The sequence below is a fragment of the Lutjanus erythropterus genome, chromosome 10, assembly GCF_056507025.1.
Source record: "Lutjanus erythropterus isolate fLutEry1 chromosome 10, fLutEry1.hap2, whole genome shotgun sequence".
Lineage (NCBI taxonomy): Eukaryota > Metazoa > Chordata > Actinopteri > Lutjaniformes > Lutjanidae > Lutjanus > Lutjanus erythropterus.
The window spans coordinates 18776791-18799986 of NC_139326.1; the positions used below are offsets into that span (position 1 = coordinate 18776791).

The 23196-nt window shown below is 38.6% G+C and overlaps 2 protein-coding genes across 3 annotated transcripts in view; one reads left to right on the forward strand and one right to left on the reverse strand.

The window, feature by feature from the left end:
• Positions 1–1188: 1188 nt before the first annotated feature.
• Positions 1189–11614, reverse strand: LOC146320291 (secretory carrier-associated membrane protein 1-like). 2 transcript variants are annotated; one of them, XM_084728509.1, is made up of 10 exons: positions 11474–11614; positions 9169–9249; positions 8830–8940; positions 7800–7811; positions 7358–7469; positions 5871–5999; positions 5540–5699; positions 5047–5148; positions 4843–4960; positions 1189–4127 (listed from the first exon to the last, which is right to left on the reverse strand). In XM_084728509.1, the coding sequence occupies exons 1-10, from the start codon at positions 11528–11530 to the stop codon at positions 3966–3968; spliced, it is 1044 nt and encodes a 347-aa protein (XP_084584635.1). In that variant the 5' UTR covers positions 11531–11614; the 3' UTR covers positions 1189–3965. The 2 variants fall into 2 exon arrangements, with proteins under 2 accessions (XP_084584635.1, XP_084584636.1); XM_084728510.1 differs by lacking the exon at positions 7800–7811.
• Positions 11615–11647: 33 nt separating this feature from the next.
• The window catches only part of LOC146320292 (corticotropin-releasing factor-binding protein-like), a 118132-nt gene continuing 106583 nt past the window's right edge, over positions 11648–23196 (forward strand). The window contains exon 1 of the mRNA XM_084728511.1: positions 11648–11784. The gene's annotated coding sequence lies outside the window, so the exon portion shown is untranslated. The remainder of the gene's footprint in view (positions 11785–23196) is intronic.

Sequence of the window (23196 nt, forward strand, 5' to 3'; positions counted from 1 at the left end):
ATCTTTCATAATTTTATTCTCGTCTAGAAGTTTGGTGCACAATTTAATCAGGTTTAAAGATGTATCCTTGTTGGTGCAGCTCAGCCTCAGTTTCTGTAAATGTAACATGTGATTGCTTTTATTCATTGTAGATGTGATGTGCAATAATTCAACTAGTGTGTTTGCTGAGAGTGAGTGGACTGAAAGACTGAGGAGTGAAATCATAACGTGGATTTGTAAATATATGTATATAAAAAGCTTTTCTAGTCTGTGCTTAAATTAATGTGTTGGCTGTCCAGCTGTTTTTGTTATATTAACAAAGGAGTTACAGCATCTGTGGCACATTGTATGATGGTGCATGTATGAGAGGTTGATATGTGTGAGGAGAGATACAGTCTGTACTTTGTACTCTAATAAAACAGGCCTTCTTTAATAAAATCATCTGTCATCTTTTACTCTGATGTTTAGAAGTTCCCACTGTCATGAGCCTCTCCTGTTAAACTTCATGAGGAAACACTGACACCTACAGATGGAAAGTAGATATTGCAGAAGATTAGCTCGTAGCAGTGCATCCCACCTGAGGGGCAGAAGAAATTTTAGAATTTTTTTATTATTAACTACTGTCAACTTTGGCAATTTAGCTAACTGATTGTTTGAATCTTAGAGTTTAACCAATGAAGATGAGCTCCTTCATAACACACCCTGTGTTCAGGGGAAATGAGTCGACTTTGGTTAATTTTTAAATGGAAAACGCAGGAAACCACTGACTTACTGCTGATCTGAAATATCTAGTTAAAAATTAGGTGTTAAGTAGAAATGTCAAACTTTACCAGAAAATATTCACATTTGAGAAGCTTCACAGAATTTGGCAATTTTTTCTTAAAAAATAACTTAAAATGATCAATTATCCAGAAAGTTGGCAATTAATTTAATAGTTGACAACTAATCATTGCAGTGCTACCCCCGATACTCTGGTATTTTTAAAAATAACTAATTTAAGTAGAGAGAAATACCAACAATATGAAGTCAACAGGAACGAATTGATTGACAAAGTCAAAGTCAAATTTGTGATTATAGAATAAAACACCTGCAGATATGACAAAAATCAAACCTCTGTGGTCTGTGATTTCCCAGTTGGTAGGATTAAATTTAAGAAGTAGATCAAAGTTACGTATAACTGCATGATGGTTTTCTGAAAATCCACAAATGTTTCTTTCAAATTTTATTTAATGTTAATACCATAAATATACAAAACTCAAACTATTTCACATGCAACAAAGGCCAGACAAGAGTGCATTACGTTTTCTTTTTACATGTGATTGATAATGGGGATCAAATTTTCAACTTTACAAAATATACAAGTGTCCCTTTTGAATGAGTTTCTTCTTCTCTGATTCAGTGAAATAACATGGTCACAGGTCAAAAACGGATTTGTGTCAGCAAACTTACAGACACGTTGTTCTGTACTGCAGACCAGCTCGCCAAATACATCGAGAAATTACCCATTGTGGCATGGCTTCGTATTACAGCTATTTAAAACTATAGATGTATGTGAATCATGTGGGTGTCTGGAGCAAAGAAAAGTAATGTGATATCTTAAAGTAAAACATGGCAAGGGAACACATCACAAACCAAGATTTAAAAACAAATCTATATGGACATTTGGTAGATTTCTCACAGCTTTTCAGGACATAGAATAACACTTGAGGGAGATTTTTCTTCTTCCTTTCATACCCATCATACACTCATCCTCATCCACACAAGCACACCTCTTGCTGCAGGGTCAAGTTGCGAAGTCATTAAACACTTTTAAATCTAGCTGATGCTATGATCATGTCATTACAAAACCACACAAACATAATACATAATATGAAATCAAACCAAACAAAGGTTGAAATGCAAACACCTTAAATTACACCATAAATAAAAACATGTTTGTCGTTTGCACTAAGCTCAACGTAAAACAAGAAATGTGCAATGAATTTAAAACAAAATACTTCCAAACAAAAACAATACTGCCAAGATGTAGGCTTAGAATTTTGTGACTAATTTTATATTGACCTTCATATTCTCAAAGGAGTATTTCGTCCAGACATTTGTAATAATAACAGCAGTATCAGTCATCACTCATATATCATGCACATCTTTACACACTCACCACCACTATGAGAGGTGCTAAAGCATGACACGTCCACATTTCACTCCAGTGACAGTAGTCTGTACAACTTAGTGCTGAATAACACTGTTATTATCGTATATAAATTAATGTATCTAAGTGTGTATCAAGTCCAATAATGTTGATCTTGGCTGTGAAATGTCTGAGGCCAGTAATCAAATACTGACAGAGGAAAAAAAATCACTGGACTGACTCTTTTTGTTTGTAAAAATGCAAACGGACTGTTAGTCTATGTAGTGTACATATACACAGTATTAATGCTGTTACTATTTTATGTGTGCAGGTTAATCTCATGAAAAAAACATAGTTTTATCACCATCCAGGTCACCGTCTGTGAGAAAAGGCAGCTCACTTCTCTCAGTTCTCTCTCAGCAGGAAGCCACTACCAAGCGGCTCTCAAGATTCATAGCAGCGTTAGTTTTTGACCAAGTGTGAGGGGCTACAAAAACAACTGAGAGGGAGAGCCACATAGTAGTCTGTTAATGCCATACATACATAAAGGAAAAATGTGAATAATTCTCATATTCTCTCCCCTTTTAGTGCACCAGGCCACGAAAGCATCTGACTGAACCTCCTTTAGGTTTGTGGTGAGAACTGGTGACCTACGAGGTGTTCAGTGCATCTTCACAAATACATCCAAACATCATCAATCAGTCAAACAGCCACTGGGACATGCAATAACTTTACAGCTCACTTATCACAGAAACCGAGGGGAAATTAAGAAGGCAGACATTCCCCCTAAACCAGCTACCACCCGTAGCCAGAGAAAAGAAGAGGGCTGGTGGTAGACAGAACGCCAAAATAAAGAGCTACCTTGAGTGTGCGAAACATGCACGTCGTTATCATGCTGTCAGATCTTAGGAAGCCACAGAGATGCTGACCCAGCCCACTTTGCCAATCAAAGTAGCACACAAAGTGGGAATAACTGTTCTGACAGGTGTCACTGGAACACTGCTGGGGGCTGCGGGCGGGCAGGTCCTTAAATAAGAACATACCGGCATATTTCTATTTATATGGATTATTACCAGGATGGTTTTCGTTAAGAGTCTCAGAATAGAAGCACAAATATAGGACAAGGTACAATTCACCTTTCAGATCTCAATGACCAAGCACTGGATTATAAAAAAACCCCCAAAAAAACCAAAACAAGTCAGAGCCACAATTTTTTAAAGTGAAGTCCACATTCACACACAGGCCCAGCCATTCAAACATACACTGTACTTTCAGTATGTGACCAAGAAAACAGAACTATGTGCAAAACACCATGATCAGATTATCACTTGTCATGACTCTACACTGTAGTAACCAAGGCAGGAAGCTGTTTGGAGGTCATCACCATGACAAAAATAAGGTATGCTAGAACTGGGACCTCTGACTGACCTATGGTCACCTCACGGTGACAGAGGAACAGGGAAAGCGAAGCAGTGACATGAGATCCCACACACTCAGAGAGAGCACACCTTGAGTCACTTGGTGGATGTTTCAGGGGATGTGAGCAGACAGTCATCTGACTGAGAAGCAGACAGGAAGGATGTAGGAGAGTTTTTACTGAAACTTGATTTGAAGTGAAGGTGGACAACTCTGGTCACTTCATCTGAAATTTATCTATGATTTCTGGTCTCTGACTCTTTGCAATTTTTTTGGCAAAGTGTGCAGGGCGATCTTAGCATAACAACATTCATAAATAGAATCAATTTGATTGAGCCCCTGCAGAACTAGAGTTGTGCACCTCCAACTTTTGAGTGCGTGAGTGTGTGTGTGTGTGTATGCTTGTATGTGTGACCATGTGTGCATGTTTGAGTGTGTCAGTTTATGGCTGAGATTTGAAGGCCCCGCGAGCAGCATTGGATGCAGCATTGGCTGCAGCGTTGGCGGCCGCAGTCTGAACGGTCTTGTTGGACATGACTCCAGTTGCGAATTCCTGCTGAGCTTTCTCGAAGCTAGCACCAGTGGTACGATACAGCGCGTGCACCTGGAAAGAGCAGAGAAAAAAAAAGCTGGAATCAAGCCAAGTGATAAAAGTGATTAAATCTACTGAAGGACTGAAAGATTCATTTTAACCAATCGCTGTCACTGGCACTATGTCAGAGCACATCTGACTACACTCCAGTATTACACACTAAAACATTTATTGGTAGTGTTAATAATCTGCTCCATTTTTAGCCTTATTTTCATCGGCTGTCTCTGTTATTATTTTATTGATACTGATATCAGTATAGATACTCTTATCAGCATTGTCTAATTTTAAACTGTATTTTATTTTTTGTCTCTTTAATATTGTGTCTGCTTTTATGTTGATGATGTAAGGTGACCTTGAGTGTCAAGAAAGGCGCCTATAAATAAAATGCATTATTATTATTATTATTATTATTAAATGTTAATATATTATGTATTATAGAGCTGCTCTGCACAATGCCCAGGTATTATTCTATGAAAACTTAGTTACCGATTTAAATGCCTGCTACGTCAGCAAATCAACATTACATAAAAACCGATAGCAGCACTGTTCGTCTAAAAGCTTATTAATATTTCAGCACTTATCAGCCACCAAACAGTACCAATTCAGTACCAGCTCTCGATACCCATCCCTCATAATGAAATGGCTTGCAGTTACCACTTGGTTTCTTAGATCTCAGGTGTCTATTAAACACATACTGACATGTTGAACTTCTTTGCGATTGTGTTACCTTTTTAAACATAATGAGCGAGCCCACAGACAGTGCAGTGAACAGAGCTGCGATCAGTAACATGATGATGCCCACTGGGATACTGGTGTTCAGACCAGTCAAAGCTGCGATCCAACCGCTGGAAAAACAAAATAAAACAATGTGAGTGAACTTCAGCATGTGCTCACACTCACTCACTCAACGATAAAACCACAAAATACTCACCACGTTCCCCAGCTCGTGATGCCAATAGTTTGTAGGACATGAACCCCAAACTGACAGATATAGACGAAGAAGAAGACAAAGAAGCGGAATGAACTGTCACTCCTGCAGTGGAGACACAGAAGGCGGTAGTGAGAGGCAATAAAACATTCTCAACTTTGTCACTGATATTAAACCTCTACGTAACATTAATTCCTCTCTACTTTCCACAGTTAGAGAAAGTCTGTTTTTATCCATGTCTTTACCTTTTACTCTCTTCCCGTACAGCAACAAATTATTTGGAATTAGTAAATGTAGCATCAGAAAAGAAGAGGAGGATAAATAATGAGCTTCTACTACCCCAAGAAATAACATTTTCAAAGTCGACTGCCCACCTCTTTACTAATTTCAAACTGCCTTTTTTATCACCACATAATGGTTGTCCACAGAGACATGTTTCTGCTTCTTTTGACAATTTCTACTAATACCATGTATTTTTCCATGTATATTTGCTTACCTGAAAGCCCCATAAAGTGGTCTGTACCAGCAGACGAAAGAACAGGGGGTAAACAGCAGAAACCAAAGCATGGCTAGGCCGAAATCTACACCACGAGTTGCATCCACACAGAACCAGGCCAGGCAGCCAAACATGTTCACAAAGAGAGTGCCTGCATGAACTGGTAGAGCAACAACAAAATTGAGACCTTTAGTGTCACTTGAATACTAGAACAGAGTAATTTATTCTCAGCAAAATAAACAAAAATCTCTTTGTTTTGTAATGTCACCGGTTCAGTGGTATAGAAGGCAATATTGCCTGTTTTGAGGTGTGTCAGACATGATCCACTTACACATCCAAAGGTTGTACATGATCTTGACGGTCTTTTGGAACTCTATAGGAATGTCCACTGCAATGTCATGGTAGAAACATGGACCAACAGGGAACTTCTCTGGCAGTGGGGGCCAGTTGTTCTTACGCCCTGTGTGGACAAAGCAAACAAGTGTCTGGATGATTAGAGTTTTCAAGTTACCTGCAACAACAGGACCACAAGAACAAGTTCAGTACACTGACAGATCAACAAATGTTAATACCCAGTGTTCTCGAGTTTTTGGTCAAATCACAGTCCATGGGATCTATATATACTGAGGCTGGTGCCGAAAACGATAGGGATTTAAAAAATTCTGATAATGAAATATTGGCCAATATTGCAGTGATCCCCCAAATGTGGTTATGAAACATTTGTGAAATATAAAAAACAGGATCTAATATACATAAAATGCTACCACTGAAACTAAAAAGGAAGAAGAAAGAAGAAGAATTAAAAGAATCTGCCTTATATTCTGACAAAAAAATATTAGACAACATATACGCCAATATTAATTAAGAATGACGTAGCTGTGATAGGCCGATATTGGCTGATAACATCTGCCAACCGATATCTATCTAGCACTAATATATACCTAAAAATAAGTAAATGTGAGCAAAGTATAAGTGTAAGTGAATTGAGAAATGTTTGTGACTGGATAATTTGTGGGGTCTTATTAGGGTTTTATGATTTATTACAGTGAACAAATTACAGTTATCTCCTTTAAGTTTCAGGTATTTAAAGTGCCACTGCTTCTTACCCAAGCAGAGTATTTGTTACTGAAGGTAAACATTCTATGTTATACTAGCATTAGTACCATGCAGGCCAGATTAGCAGTTTTTTTTTCCAAGAAAACATAAGTGAAAACAAATGTTGCACAAATATTCTCATTTCATCCATTTTAGATGATGACAGACAATACGGAAGTCTATAAAGAATCAGACCCATAAGCAGAATCAATAAAGGCAGAGGTATCAATAAAATCTTATTAATTCCATCCCCATACATTTTGCAATCAGAGCACATCCCAGTTTCTAGATGCTTTTTGATAATGTGAGCCACACTGCACCACTGTATCACAGCTTTTAGTTTCTTGCAGCACAACTTGCCTGTTCTCTGCTGGGAGATCATTTGTTTCATAATTGCTGAGTGTCTAAGAGGCTAGAAGCCCTAACATTTATGGCACACATATTTTGCAGAAAATTCAATTACTTTAATGAAATAAGATACTTGAAAGCACCCAGTATATCAGTGCTTCCAAAGAATGCATGTGCATGTAATATGTGACTCAAAGTGTTATAACGTTCATCACAAATGCAATGTTGGACCAAATTATATTGTTGCCATGGTAATGCATCAATTTCCTTATCAATACCATCATAAATCCAGCTTTGACCAGGAAGAACCATTCAGACTCTGAGGGTAATGAGGTAAGTGAGTGAATAAAGTGAGTGAGAGATGGACTGACTGACCTCCCGCGGCTCCGTGGGACTGTAACTCTCGCTCCCGACGATCGAGTTCTGCTGCTTTCTTCTCCAACTCCTCCTGCCTTCTCAACAACTCAGCCTGAGCACGCGCTTGGTCCTAACAAAGACACAAAAATGCTCTTAAAATTCAATACCCAACATCTGACAGGAGTTATTATATCCAATCAGCTAAGTAATGAAGGTATTTTTCCACTCAGGTAAGCTTTGGTGTGTTAGTTTGAGAGGGGGAGAAGGGGGTTACAAGTGGACAAGCAATCAGCTACTGTTGTTCACTCACTTGTCTTCTTTAGTTAGTATTAAACTAGGTCTAAAAACTGCACTGCAAGAGGAAAGCTATAAGTGGGGTAAGGGCATTAAATGAATTCACACTTTTCAAGACAGTGACAGAGGGACAGGGGCACAGAAACCATCAGATGAAAGACAGTACCTCATTACGCCGCTGTTGGGCCATCAGAAAACAGATGAATATATGAAGGACAAGAGGAAATGTGAACCAGAAGCAAAGACAGACAGTGTCTTTGTAAAAATGTTAAGAATCTGTGTCTTCAGATTAGGCTGAAGACTGACTTCATCTAAGCCAAAAACTACACATGATTAAAGAGATAGTTCAGATTATTTGAAGTGGGGTTGGTGTTTAACCACAGTCAGTGTATTACCTACAGTAGATGGCGGTCAGCACGCCCCCAGTCTGGGGAAGCAACAGTACTACCGGTGTAGGAAGCTTTGCAATGTACCACTGTGGATAAAGTACTCACCAAACTTATTTTAACCACTTGAAAAAAGAGCCACCTAAAAGAAAATATGTGCCAGTGTAAATGTATGCTATATTCATACTATTTTTAGGATTTTCTGACTAGGAACCACAGATAAATGCCAAATTTCACTCTCTCCAAACCAAGAAAAGAATTTTACCTTGCATAAGAAGAGAGTTACTGTTACTGTTTACTGTTATTGTGTAACTTTGGTGTTTTAAAAGGTTAGCTTGGATTCACAGAAATCACACAATAACACAAACAAATTTAGACAGATTAAGGCACCAGTAGACTAGAAACTCCCATCTTCTGCAAGGTAGAGTGACTGATTTCACCGGTGGAGTTTGGTTGGTTTGGACAGAGTGGTATTGGGCTTACATAATAGTTGTTTACCATCAGAAGTGGCTGTGTGACAGCAAAGTAAAGTGGTGAAAATTTTCTAAATATAGAGCACACTTAAACTGATATTTTTTTTTTAGGTGGACCTTTTTTCAGCAGCTAAAATAGCTATTGCTGCTGACCCTGTTCACAGCAGTACATTGCTTAGATTCCATGGCATTACTCCTCTCTGCCTGTCAAAACTGGGGTCAACAGCCATCAGTGGTAGCTAGTACACTGAGTATGGATAATACCTCATACAGCTTCACATCAAATAGTCCAAACTATCCATTTAAATATATATTAACATGTTTCTGCTTGTAATACCTGAGTCTGTTGCTGTGAGTACGCCGGTGGCTCTTCTGTGGGCTTCATGATGGCAGGTTGTGTGTTCTGGGACGGGGCAGGAGTAGATTTGGGGGCATTTCCAGGGCCCGCCTGTAAGCCAGCAAAGACCTGCTCTGTTAATATTTGTGCAATCAAAAGACAATGAATCAAAGCTGTAATTAGGCCATGGTCATATTTTGCCAGTTAAATCCTCTGTGACTGAGAGGTGGAGGAAGAGAGAGAAAGAGGGTGGTGGATAAAATGAGGTCACTGACTCAAAAGCACACAAACCCATGCATGCACACACTCATCATCAATAGTGATGGTAGTTAAGCTGACCGTTCTGGCGTCTGTGAAAGGGTTATACTCCTCCAGACCACCAGGAGGGGCAGACTGGGTCACCTGCGTCACCGAAGGATCCTATGGGACAGAGAGGACCAAGAAGGGTTTCAGGGGATAAGCACTACAAGCACAAAAACACCACACATTTACAATGCCTATTAATTGCCATTATTGAAGTGTTGACAACAGGTGGGATAGAACCAGAGAAGAGGATGCACAGATATGCTTGATACAATAAGTACTTTTGTTGGAGGATAAATTGTCACAGAAATAACTGCGATGAACAATATTATGCGTGGCTCCTCTTGCTGTTTTTTCCATTTTTTTTCCCCCTGTTAAAAGTTTTTTTGGGGGGAAGTTTTTCTGTACTCCTTCAAGGGTCTACAGGACAGGGGGAGTTGCACACTGTATGGATTATAAAGCCTCCTGAGGCAAATCGGAATTTTTGATATTGGGGTGTATAAATAAAAACTCACCTTCCTTGACTTTACATTAATGTCATTTTAAGACCATTATATGCCATTTATATAATGATAATGTAGTCTAATAGCATAACAAGGCATGTGCAGCTAAAGGCAATGAACTTTGAATTCTTGAAGAATATTAAGACAGTGAACATTGCATGTGAAAATAATATTAAAATACCCTAAATACAGAAAACATAATAAAAATTAATTTGGTGATGTGTCAAATTTTTATAATGGTTAAGAAAATCCTGCTGTTTATTCTGGCAGAATGTTGGCTAAAATATTGGTGACAGGGACCAAAATTAGCACCTGTCACTAGCCAAATTCTGCTAGAATATGCAAGTGGCTGGTTGACTTGCTTCACACACAAGCCAAAAAAACCCCCAAGAAACAATGGTAATCTATTGAGTTGCTGATAAAATTTAAACATTACCTAGTAATTTGACCAGTGGACAGAATATTTCATTCTGAACCCTGGTTGGTGACATTTAATCGTACTGCCTTCCTTGATTTACTCTGATTCTAGTTTTCATTCTGTTTATGGGTTTTTAATTTGTTTTAATGTGTTTTGTTTAATGCTTTAATTGCTATGTTTTTATGTATTGTTTGTGGTCTTTGCTTGCATTTTGTAACTTTTTGATAAGTGCTGTACAAATAAAGATTTTATTCTTGTGTAAACAAACACGTGTGTAAACACAGCACGCAATATCGAGGTCAGCAAAAATTTGAGTTCTTGTCCATATATTGAACAATAAGTTGATGATGAAACTATTATGATGGGCCTATGTGCATACAAAACAATAAAAATGTTCATGTTACCATGTTCAAAGTGGCCTTTTGAAACACTATAAAAGAGGTTAGGCGCAGAGGGAACTGGAATAGGTCCACTGATTATATCAATCCATGCTGGCCCATCCTGTGCAAATGAAAAGCCAACAGTTTGCAGGTTTTCATTTCAACCAAGACTCCACCCACTGATAAACACACCTTCCAGGGGTGGGGCTCAACAGTTAAATCACCTAAGAAGGTATTCATCTGGTTCAAATGGCATGAATCCCTGCAGACTGTTGGCAGCCCCTTGTCTATGGAAAAGGTAGGATAGCTAGCAAGGGAGGATCTACTGTATACAGCTGTAACAAATAAACAACATGCTGCCTGCATCTGGCCTGTAAAAAAAAGAAGCTAAATAGAATACTAACGTACACTAATGTGTGTCATCTATCAGACTTTAGGATGTTTTACTAGAGCAGTCACTCCATAATAAGATGAAAATGGAGTCAGTGTTTCAAGACAATATTACTATCAACACTGTCTGCGATGTCTACCCATGCAGTGTATTAAATTAACGCAAAGTTAAGTTTATGTCGGAGTAATGCTATGACAAAATAAAACGGGACGGTTAAATCTCTTAATCCTAAATCCCAGAGCAAATATGACATTTGGGAATAATTGTAGGCACACAATGTACCTAACTGACACTAACCAACCGGTTAGCTGTTTACCAAGCTAGCAAGTGCCAGCAAATGTTTACAGGCGGTGGGCACAGCTAGCTAGCTAACATCATGTGCCTTTGTTCTGAGTTGGCATAGCCGTTATTATACCATTCCTCAGCAGCTAGCTTATGTGCTACACGCTCCTTCATAGCTTTTTTTTTACAAGCTGAACAGCCATGTAATGTGTGCATGATGATTACCTAGCAGTATAGCAAGGAAAACCACTAGCTAGCTGTCAAGCTACTAGCTAAGACAGCCTGCAGGGATGCTAAGGTATGCCTGGCCTCACTGGGATTCGAAGCGTACGTTAGCTGGCTAGCTAGCTAAGTTAGCTAACGCTACCTGAAAGGGATTGCTGAAGTCCGGGTCTGCAAACGGGTTGCTGTCAAAGTCGGACATTGTGCAGCCTTTCTATAATAAATGTTTCCTGTGTAGAAGAGCTCCCCGAGTCTCCAGGGAAGGATCAACCTCTTAAATGACTGCCTCTCTCTGCTGCCTGCAGTCTTCTCCGCCTCCCTCTGATGGAGACCCCTCGCTTAGCAAGTTAGCCAGTAGCACAAAAATGGCAGCAGCGGCAGAGGAGAGGATGCGTGATGAGCAGCACCCTGATACGTCATTGTTTCAGCACCACGGACAGCATGACGTCTGCACAGGTACAGTACATGTGAACAGTAGAAGCACATTTACTCAAAGACTGTACTTAAGTACAAATTCAAGGTACTTGTATTTAACCCGAGTATTTCCATTCTATGCTACTTTCTATTCCGCAACATCTCAGTGGCAAATATTGTATTTTTTACTTCTCTGCACTTGTCTGGCTGCTTTAGTCACTAGCTAATCTCAAGATTAGTATTTTGCATGAGAGTAGGTGACACATGTACAAGTCTCAAGTCATAGCCTTCAAGTCTCAAGCAAGTCCCAGGTTACTAGGAGTGTAAATCACAGTCTTCTTCACGATGGGATATTATATCAGTTCTTTGGACAACAATTTGATATTTGCTGATATCACAAAGTCTGCCACAATACGATTTTGATTTCAATTCAGGGGCCTGCAACCAGTATCACACAATATGATGTGTCCATTTAACACAATCAGTTATATTTATGTCAACTCAAAAACAAAAAACAAACAAAAAACAAACAAAAAAAACAAAACAGGTATGCTATGGGAATTTCAAGTTAAAGGCTTATCTTAAAGATGATGGCATGGATTGATATTGCAAGTTACTGTGGTAAAGTTTTAATCAAATCAAGTTGAGTTACAGGTATAAGTCAAGTCCTCACTCAGATCAAGCAATTCATAAGTCAGGTTATTTGAAACTGTGATAACACCCCCAGTTTTGGCATTTAAATCAGTTAAGACAGCACAATCTTTTCAATAAAAATGCATAATCAATTCAAATCTAACAGCTTAAACTTTAGCTTTATAGCCCCTCCATGATAACTGCTGTGTGCATTGCCCTCTGCTGGTCTGCTGTATCCTACAAGGTTGTCAGGTCTGTATGCATTTCACTAGAAATCACCATGTTAAAAAAAAAAGACCTTCTCAGTTAGCGTAAAATCAAGCCTAAGCTAAACCTTGAGTGACATGCTGTGGAGAGAGTAACATAGATTAGATTTATTTAAGTTTTAAGTGTTTGAATAGAGCTGACCAGTTGGCAAGGCTGTTAATAGTTGTGTGTGAAAAAGTGTAAATAAGTGCAAATTCTTGGTGCAACAATTTGATGTCCTACAGACCTCCACCTCTCATCTTCCACCGTCTGTGGATTGTGTTGCTTGCTTCCAAGTTTCCACCAAGTACTCAGCACTATATGGCAGCTTCAGACACAAAAATCAGCCAGTACTCTATGCTATTCAACTATCTGTCCCCACGTTGTCCTGGTGTCAGTTTGATTGTGGTAATATAATTAAACAAACCTTTATTTAGAGATATGTGAAATATATGTACAACATTGGTAATAACACAGGCTCCAGCTTGGTTGATGTCCTTTAGTGGTGCAGTTTCTCTAATAGTGTTGGGCTGATGGACGATGCCATCGTTCATTGTAATGCCTCACAGCCATCGACCACTTAGCCCTCTACCATCATAAGATCGTGATATGAAAGACCCCAAATGTAGGTAGATTTTCCATTTGCAGAGTAAAATCTTGTTATGAAAGTGCATTAAAAACTTTGTGAGTAAAAAGCCAGTAAGATTAATTTATTTATTTAAACATAGCACCTCAGAGCTGATGAAAAAGGAGTGGTAGCCAGAGAGCACAAAAATGAAGGGCTTATCATTCTAATTATTATTATAGCTATTTAGACGTGATTTACTAAAAGCTTATTTAATTATACTATTTACTGTCCAATGAAAGCACGTTTTAATCTAGGCCCAAACATAAAAATGATTTTTAGCTATATTGCTGAAGCATGGAACAGAAATACAGCAACGATATTGTTGTTCATCGCAATGTTTCACTTAGGACATCATCATATTTGAATTTGATTGCCTAACCTTGTTCTCTAATAAGATACACAAATTGCCAAAAAACAACTCACACTCAACGTGGTTGATTTGATTTGATAAACCTGGAAGGTAATGAGCAATATTTTTGAAGAAATTTAATATCTAATACCACTTTGCCCTGATGACAGAGTTAGGTACAGTAGCCCCCCCCCCAGCACGCACACACACACACACACACACACACACACACACACACACACACACACACACACACACACACACACACACACATTCCACAAGCTTGAGAGTTTAAATAAAACATATATGGTGGACTTACAACACGTCACTTTGAATACATTTTTGTTATTTTAAGTTCATTTTACTCATCATAATTCTGCTTGTTTTTAAGTAAGACTTTGAATGTAGGACTTGTCCTTGTAGTGGAGTTATTTGCTTTTAAACTCTCAATATATCTTTCATTATTTTGTGCCTGTATTCAATATACAGTAATGAAGTGAATTCAGATTTTTTATAATTTTTTTTCTCTTCCCATATCACAAACAAAGATTTACCATCTTCTTGTTTTTTTTACTTATTGCTACCATCTTCATCTTCCCCAGACACACCCATAGAAAGTTGTGTATCAAAATTTTATTTTTCTAGACATTGAAGGGAATATTTCTGCAAATTAAAACACTCAAAACACAGTTGGAACTAAAAGGCAAGCTGCATCCACCGGGGCTGCGAGGTTGACTAAAATAAAACAAAGTAGAATCTAAAATTATTCTCCCAGACCTGATTTTTTACACCATCTTTGTGTTAATTCCTGTACATATGCTGCGTGCACACTACTCAGTATTTGAGCTCCTGTAGGTCAAATACCACAGCAATCTCCTCCACTTGATGATTATGATGATTATGTTAATGATGATAATGATGATGAGGATGATGATGTATGGGAAGTGTCTGCTGGCTCCGTCGCTCTCTTCTTATGCCTGCTGGAGAGGCGAACCTCGACTGCCTCTTCCGTGATATGTAACAGTGACCTCTTTCTCGGCAGCAATCCCAGACAATTTACTGGAAATCATTTTATTTCACTCGTCCCTATAAGAAGTATCAGAGCTCCTGTGGTGTGTGTGCTTTTCCACACTGGCTTCAAGCCTCCGTTAGTTGCCCAAAACGGCCACTTGGGGGAGCTACGATCCAATAGGTCTTAGCCACAACACCGTTTTGCAGAATCCTTTCTCATTTGCCATCAATTTATTTTCATTCAAACAAAGGGTGACCATGTGAAGAACATCACATCAGTTGACAGCCTGTAAATGTGATTTAAACATTTAAGCACCATTTACTCAGATTAAGTTTCAATTGAAGAACAAATGCTATTAGGTGGAAATCTTACAGTATGCGGTGAATGATGGAGGTTAAAATATTCCTTTTTATTGTTTGAATCCTAGATCTCATTTTTAAACAAAGGCACCCTGTTACTTTGGTTTCATAGTAACCAAACAGACAATACATTTAGAACTGCAACTAATAATTATTGTTGGCCTATTATTGTTAAGTTGACCTTTTTTTCATTATCAATTAATCTATTATTTTCTCCATTAATCAATTAGTTGTTTGGTATAAAATGTCAGGAGAGAGTGAAAAATGTTAGTGTTTCCTGAAGCTTAAGGTGACATCCTCAAATGCCTTGTTTTGTCTACAACCCAAAGATATTCAGTTTACAGCCAGAGAAAAAACATTTACATTTAAGATACTGGAATCAAAGATGAAATTACTCACACCAATTTTAGACCGCTAATCAATGAACCTTTGCAGCTCTAACTACATTCTACATATACTTTGTTCCAGGTTTGTAAATTTTGTGCACTTTCCTTAACTAAGATACAAAATGCACATTTCATTTTCATTTATCTTTTTTTTCTCTGTCCTTATTCAACAAACAAACAAAACAATGTCAAATGAGGTACAGTTGCCACCATTTCTAGACAATCGAATTAATTATCAATTAATACATTTCGAATTAGTTCAATTCTTAATATCGATTAATTGATTTATGTTTTATCTTTACCAGCCTTACAAGGGATGAGTACTGTGAACTGGTACTAAACCAGTACCATTTTCTTATCGGTCAATACTAAAATATAAGTTAGCACCTGGACAAACGATACTGCTATCTATATTTATGTAATGATGGATAAACATGACAAAAAGTAAAAAAGTGTGAGCTCACTTTACTAAATTTGAGGATAATGCAGCAAAAATGTAGAAACCGTTTAACCTGTTACTTCTGCAAAAATGGAATAACAAAATAACTTTTGAATATTTTTGCATCTTTTCGTGTAATCTCTTTATTTTTATACCAAATTATGGTGAGTAGTATCAATAAGAGAACTGATAATATTGGTATCAATATTAGTATCAGTAAAATCCTAACGATACCCATCCCTAATCCCTACTTGGTGCTTTTGTTTACTAACGAAACACCTTCATACCCCGCTAATGTTCTCCCTCTGCCTTACAGTATGAACTGTACCTATAAAATGTTTTGCGTTGATAGACTCTAGATAAACACAAACTGTGAATTCATTACGATTCAACTCCTGTCCACAAACACACGCACGCACGCACACACACACAAAATGAGCATCGGTTCCTTCCCTAATCTTGTATTAATGGACCCAATCACAGACTCTATGAATAATCAATGGCCAGTGGTCTGCAACCACAGTGCTGAGACCTTGAGTGAAACTGAATTTTCCTAATAAGACACACACACACACACACACACACATACACTCACACACCTTGAGGCCCTAATAAGCACTAATGCACTGTGGGTTGAGAATACGTCACATGGTTTGTTTGCTGCAGAATGTGAAAGATAAACACGCTGTGCCAGGCTGTGTGTGTACGTATATACTGTATACGTGTGTGTGTGTGTGCGCACATATAGAGAGGACCTGTCTGTCCTTGTCCGCTCTCCTCTCTCCTGCCTCTCTTATGCTGCTTTCCACAGATGACTCTGTGTGGAAACAACCTCTTTGGCTAATAGCTGCTACATTAGTCTCTTAACCAGCTGGTCATGGCCATTTAGAAATGTTCATTAGGTCGCGGACCAGAGTGGATAGGTGTGATAGTTCACTCCCCGCTGTTGACTGTAGAAAGACGGGAAAAGAGACAGAGAGAGGCAGACAGACGGACAGACAGACAGATGGAGAGGGAGAGAGAAGCAATTTACTGGCCAACATGACGACCAAGTGTTAAAAGCCGCAGATGCAATTATCATCATATTGCCCTGAATAAGAACCTTGTGCATAATTAGATCTCATTAAGGTCTATGGGTGTTATTTTAGGGCTCTGAAAAGGTTGGATAAGCAGGACTTGATATTATGGGTTATTAATGCTGCAACATCTGGTGCCATTCTGGCGATAGCCTGACAGTCGCCTGAATGGAAATTCAATGTTGAGCTGATGTTATGACTATATAGTAAAATATAGTGCAGAATATGTTATTCAGGCTTGGAGAGTAACAGATTACATGTAATGAGTATGTAATTAGGATACATAAAAAGCAACTGTATTCCATTACAGTTACATAAATAAAAGCTATAATCCTATTAGAGATACATTTGGTAAAAATGGGGATATACATGTATTTTAAAATAACGAAAGATATACGACACGAGTCTCACAACACCGCTCTGGTCTCAGTGAATCCAGCTAATCTTCAGTTCATTATCATGACCTTGATGCTTCAGTGGTGGAAATTTCAACATCATTTTGACTTAAAATAAAAAATAAGGAACAGCATGACAGAACAGTGACAGGTCAGACCTCAGCTGTGAAAATCCTGTCATCATCCAAGGAACAGACATCTAATTCAAAGAAACATTTAAAGCTCAGAACAACCATTACAGCTGCTAATGTTAGCTACACACACCAAATGTGAACATTAGCTACATACAGATGTTGAGGAGTGTTCTGCATATAAGTATTTTAAATACATAATATGACACAATGTAACTGTATCCCATTACAATTCCTTTTTAAAATGATGGCATTCTGAAGACAATTACTGTCTTAAGAAATTGATTTCTTGAGGGAATTACTTTGCTTTTTATTTAAATTCACGAGGCATGCTTTACCCATAAACAGATTTGTTTTAAAAAAGTGTGTGTGCAGTCCACCTTCCAAACAACACACAAAAAGAGGCCATATAATACACTTATTATAGAACTAGACGGGGCATTGCTGTTCAGCCTTAATGGCCATTTCACCCACGTAGGCCAACATTTTAAAAGTGACATCTGTAAAACTGTCGACAGGACACCTTGAACTGCAAACAAGGTCAGTTATGACACTTAAAATTAAAATTTTTGACATAAAATACGTTACTTAACTTGAATAACATAATGGAATATGTTACAAATGATATTTGCGGGCATGTAGTCAGTAATCTGTCGTGGAATATGTTTTAAGCTATTCTTACCAACACTGGCTACACAGAACAACTGCTAACATTAGCTACACAGGCTAATTGCTAATACACAGATTAACTGCTGGAATAGGCTTGGTTTATGGCATGGAGAAGTTTGAGTGTGAAGTGTGAACAGCTACTTAACAAAATACATTTAAATGTGCATAATTATAGCTATTAATGTAAACGAGCATTTGCGTAAACAATTACTAAATCTACACTGAACATAAAACATTATATTAGGCTGAGCAGTTTCACCATATTTGGTATTGAGATAATCCAGAAGTCACAGGAAGTAATCAGGTTTGTTGTAATACCTGGATTATGTTACTGACTACATTTTTTAACAGGTAATTAGTAACTGTGTCACAATACATTTTTAAAGTTACCACTCCAATCCTGATGTTATTCTTATATAAAAATATGAATGGGGATACAAATAGATGTTGCATATAGATTTGTGGTAATGTATAGCTTTATATATGGCGTGTGTGTTTGAATGTGAATCTGTTTGTGCTGTTGACCAGTCAGAGCACATTACACACCACGGAGGGAAACAGCCCTCTGTCGCCGGAAAAAGCGATTGATTCTCCATTTCCATATTAATGAGCAGATTTGTTAAGAGCCTGCAGGAGAGGGAGAAAATAACAGGGTCTTCATAGGGCACGACATTTATAAATAAAGCTGATGCAGAGAAAAATGGAAATTAAACCTTTTAGTTTAATAAATTTGAGGCGTCCGCAGCAAAGCGAGCGATTTGCATTTCCATTTGTGGCCAAATAATGAGAGTGCGGGTCCATGATGAGCCCGCTAGTGCTGCTTTTGGGTCTCAAACAGTCAGACAATCACTCCAGCGTGCAGCCCTCCACATCAATGTCATTAGCTCAGGCCTGTTAACTCTGCTACTTGGCTCTCGAAGATTATTTGGCGAACTGGAGATTCCTATTGTCACTTTGAATGAGGAATACGCTCAAAGTAAAATGTATTCACTTCTATATTTCTTGTATTTTCCGACCTGGATGTGTCTATATCTTCTCCCTTGAATATTCAACATCCTCTATACATGCAGGTGTCACTTTAAAATGATCCTTTGTTGTTCTAAAACCAACCTGTCAGAAAGAGTCTCTGTCTTCCGCTCCTGCTTCTCTCATAAACACCTGCACTTAGACACACACGACTCGCACACACACACGCACACACAAAGCATCACTGATTGAATTTATTGGGGAATGGATGTTGACTAGACCACTCCAAGTAGGCTAGATTGTTGTTGTTCCCAGATTGACAGACAGACCCAGAGCGGCTGATTGAAAGTGCCTTTTAGCTTGCTCTCACTGTATATTTGATTTGGCAAAATGGAAGGGGAGTCCAGTCTTTTCCCAGGATGCAAACACAAGTCCCTGTGTTTGTGTGGGAGTTATGTGTGTGTTTGTGTGCGCGGCATGCGTACATTGACGAGTGGATGCTTTAGCAAATGCTGCATAAAATGTACCCCTTTCAGGTATTAATTGAATAATGCAAGCACTCCTCTTGGCAGCCATCAAGTGGGCCACTTTCTCAGTGGCCTGTGCCGCTCTCCCTGCCTGTGAATTGACTAGATTTATCTGTGTTGTTCCAGCCAATGGATGCCATTTGTTCCAAATGTTTGACATAAACATGCAAAGAGCAGAGGCGTGCACTCATAAAATAAGCTTCTAGACTGTTGTTTTACAGCCCAAAGGGACCGACGGGGGGCCTCTGAGCCTATCAAATCATGTCGAGCTCTTGCTGAGCCAACGGCGTGTTAAAGTTCTCTTTCAACCAATGATGTGATGAAAAGGAACAATTGCTGCCATAAAGAAAAGAAAGAAAGAAGAGAGTGGGAGAAAAGGAAAAGGAGCATGGAGCAGAGACGTAGTGCTCTGGGAGGAGGGAGAGTGCAGCGTTCTGCTAAATATGCACACTTATTTTCCATGCCTTTAATGGGACACATCTCATTGGGTGCCTTATGTCTGCTTCCAAACTATAAAAGATATTTAGCTTTACACCTGCAGGAAATTCCCCATAATAAAGACAATATTGGCGTATGGAGTCTTTGCTGAATCTGCTCTATGCTTTCTAGTGCTGTCAGGACACCTATAGTAGTAATGCAGCTTGAAAAGAATAAAAGTGATTACTTTAGAGTAGGAGTTCGCAACCTTTTGTGACTTAAGTCCCAGTTTTGATTGTTAAATATCAATGACCATCTTCCCAAATAAATGAGAAAATAAAAAACATAACATGCCAGAGAAAGGAGAAATATGGGGTTTCTTGCTATGAGCTTCACAAGCAGCAACCACAGAGCTTTCTAAGTGGATTTTGACCGAGTTGATAATGTTGTGATGTTCCTGTTGTGCTTGAAGCCCATCCCTTTTCCTTAAAGGAGCAATATGTAACAATATGTGAAAACTGCACGTCCAAAAATGAGTACGGCAGTCCAAACTGTGAGCTGGAGCCATCGAGAATAGGTTAAAATCTTATTTAATATAAGATATATGATTGATGCGAGTTAGCCTCCCAGCACATTTAATTTAGTGAGGATCATATTTCCTTACCACACACACATTTATGCCATTTTTGACAAAATTTCTATATTAAGATATATATTGTATATCACAGAATAGCTAAAAAGTACCAAGATATTATTTATAAGCTATAATTATTTATTGCCCAGCCCTTAGATGAGTGTGTGTAAGCCTACTCTGTTGGGTTGTTCAAAGATAAAAATGTTCAGCTTATACCCGAAAAGAGGCATTCATCACAATTTTTTGAGTTCATAAACTCCAAAGTTGGAGGTTATTGGAGCTTAAATATTTGAACTTAGTGTTACATGTACTCTTTGATTACAGTATGATTGATTAACCCAACTCAAATATTGCCAGTAGTTGCAGGACGTGATAAGTTAACAGAACTGAATGATATAAAATCACATTCATTTTTAGCCTGATTGAAAATTATGAGTTTAATAAACACAAAAGAAAGAAAATTCTACTGGCACTCAACATTTGTAGAACCTCTTAACAAAAGATAAGTTTTCACTACTCACTACAAATAATTAATTTGGGCGTTTAGTTTTACAGTGCAGGGGTGGCTCCAAGGAAATAAGGTTGGAAACCTCTGCATTGGATGGCGGTTTGGTTGAGAATAGCTGCTTTAGAGGTGATATTTGACTTTTATATTGGCGAGGAAGTGATAAGAGAATGAGACTAATTAAAGGATATCCTGATTAAAGTGCTACAGTTTTGTAGAGGCAGAGAATCCACTCAGATGTTGTTTATATTGTGTGTATGGATTAGATTCAGGTGTGTGTGCGTGTGTGTGTATGCATGAGGTTCGATTTGCTGATTTAGCACCCCTCTAATATTCCACGGGATAATATTTGCCTTACCTGCCGACCATCTGTTTTTATTATCCGGGTGAATATGTTTGTCTAAGGATATCAATAATCATAAACAAAGCCATGACTCTTTCACCTCTCCCTCTGCATGCATACCCCTCTCCATATCCCCGGCGCCTGTCTCTCACACAGCTTGCGCTCTGATTGCACACAGTCGACATATTTCAGTGTGTAATTGGTGAAAAGCAAACATTATCAACCCTAGTTTCAGTCAGACTATGCGCACACATACAGTACATAACCACACACGCACACACACACGTAAATTCAAACACACTGTGCCATGGCTCATGCCTTGACTGAGTGTGTGCTCTCCTATTACAGACAGTAATTACCGTCAGTCACCCTGTGTGTCCATAACAAGCCAGCATAATGCCCTAATCAGGCCTGGATTAATCTAACCCTCTCTCTAATCACTCTAAAAGTGATTTATATTGTTTTTCCTGTTCGGAACAAATGAAATCTGTAGCCCAAATTAATACTGGCTTTTCATCACTGGGAAGTTAAAAAGCCAGTAACCATCACATTCTTGTCATTAAGGCTGCATGAGAGGAGACACGTACGTGCACGCACACACACACACACGCTCATATATGTATTTAAGTTGGAAGGAAAAACTATATAATGTAATATTCCATTAACTTGGCAAACTAATAACATTAGTCTTCTGCTGAGAAAGGCTTTCACGCCAAGCAAATGGGGTCATCAGAGGAATAAGTAAAATTTTATTGCTCCTACTTCATATCACACATCCCGCTTTGATTTAATAATTACAATCAGAAAATGGTTGCTGATAAATTACTTTTACATTGCAGAACTTTTTGAGCTGTAAATTAAGTGTGCTGAGAGTTTATTGGCTGGCCTCCCGTACCTTATGTCAGCTCAGGAATATTTTTGCACTGTAATGGACATGAAATCATTTTTTTTTTTATCCATCTACCAATTATTCTGATGAAAAATGCTCTATATCATTCTGTACAAGTCATTTGTCAAATTGTATCAGCCACAATCTTGCAATTTCTTGGTCCCGAGCTTTCATTTAAGATAGCATGCCTCCTATTTTGGTCCATGCCTCCTACTTTGTTTCATTTCCATTGTTAAACAAATCAATTCCAACCCTGACTCACTTCCCATTGTTTTTCATTATGAAGAACGAAGGCCGGACACGAATCATAACAGAACCCTGAAATTTCCTGCTCACTACTCAGTTTGTGCTCGGAATACAAACCAACTCACAAGACGCACATTTAACAAATGCAAATTGTGAGCCAATCTGCTCGAGCTATCTGAGCTGCCGCTTCCATATTCATTTCCTCCGCCCCACTGTTCACAAACTCCGAAAACAATCCGGGGGTTAACCTGAAAGGGATAGGAAATGGAGGTCTGACAGTGTCCACCGTCTCGCTCCTTTCTCTTCTCCTTTATCTCTTTCTCTTCCACACGGTCTCTCACCTTTGCTCCCCTCTCTTTCCTCCCCCCCCCTCCCCCCCCTTCTCCCCTTCAGTCCCCTCTCCCCTGTTCTCTTCATGCTGTGTAATTCTCATCTTACACACTCTGTTGCTCTGGACTATGAATAATGCATGGTGTGTGAGAAATCCTCAATCTCATGCTTGGCTCCCAGCGAGCATTACGGAGCTTGCATCTCTATTACGGAGATGAATAGGAGAGAGGGGGAATATCGCATAGGATACGCTCTAACTTCATTGTTTGTTTTC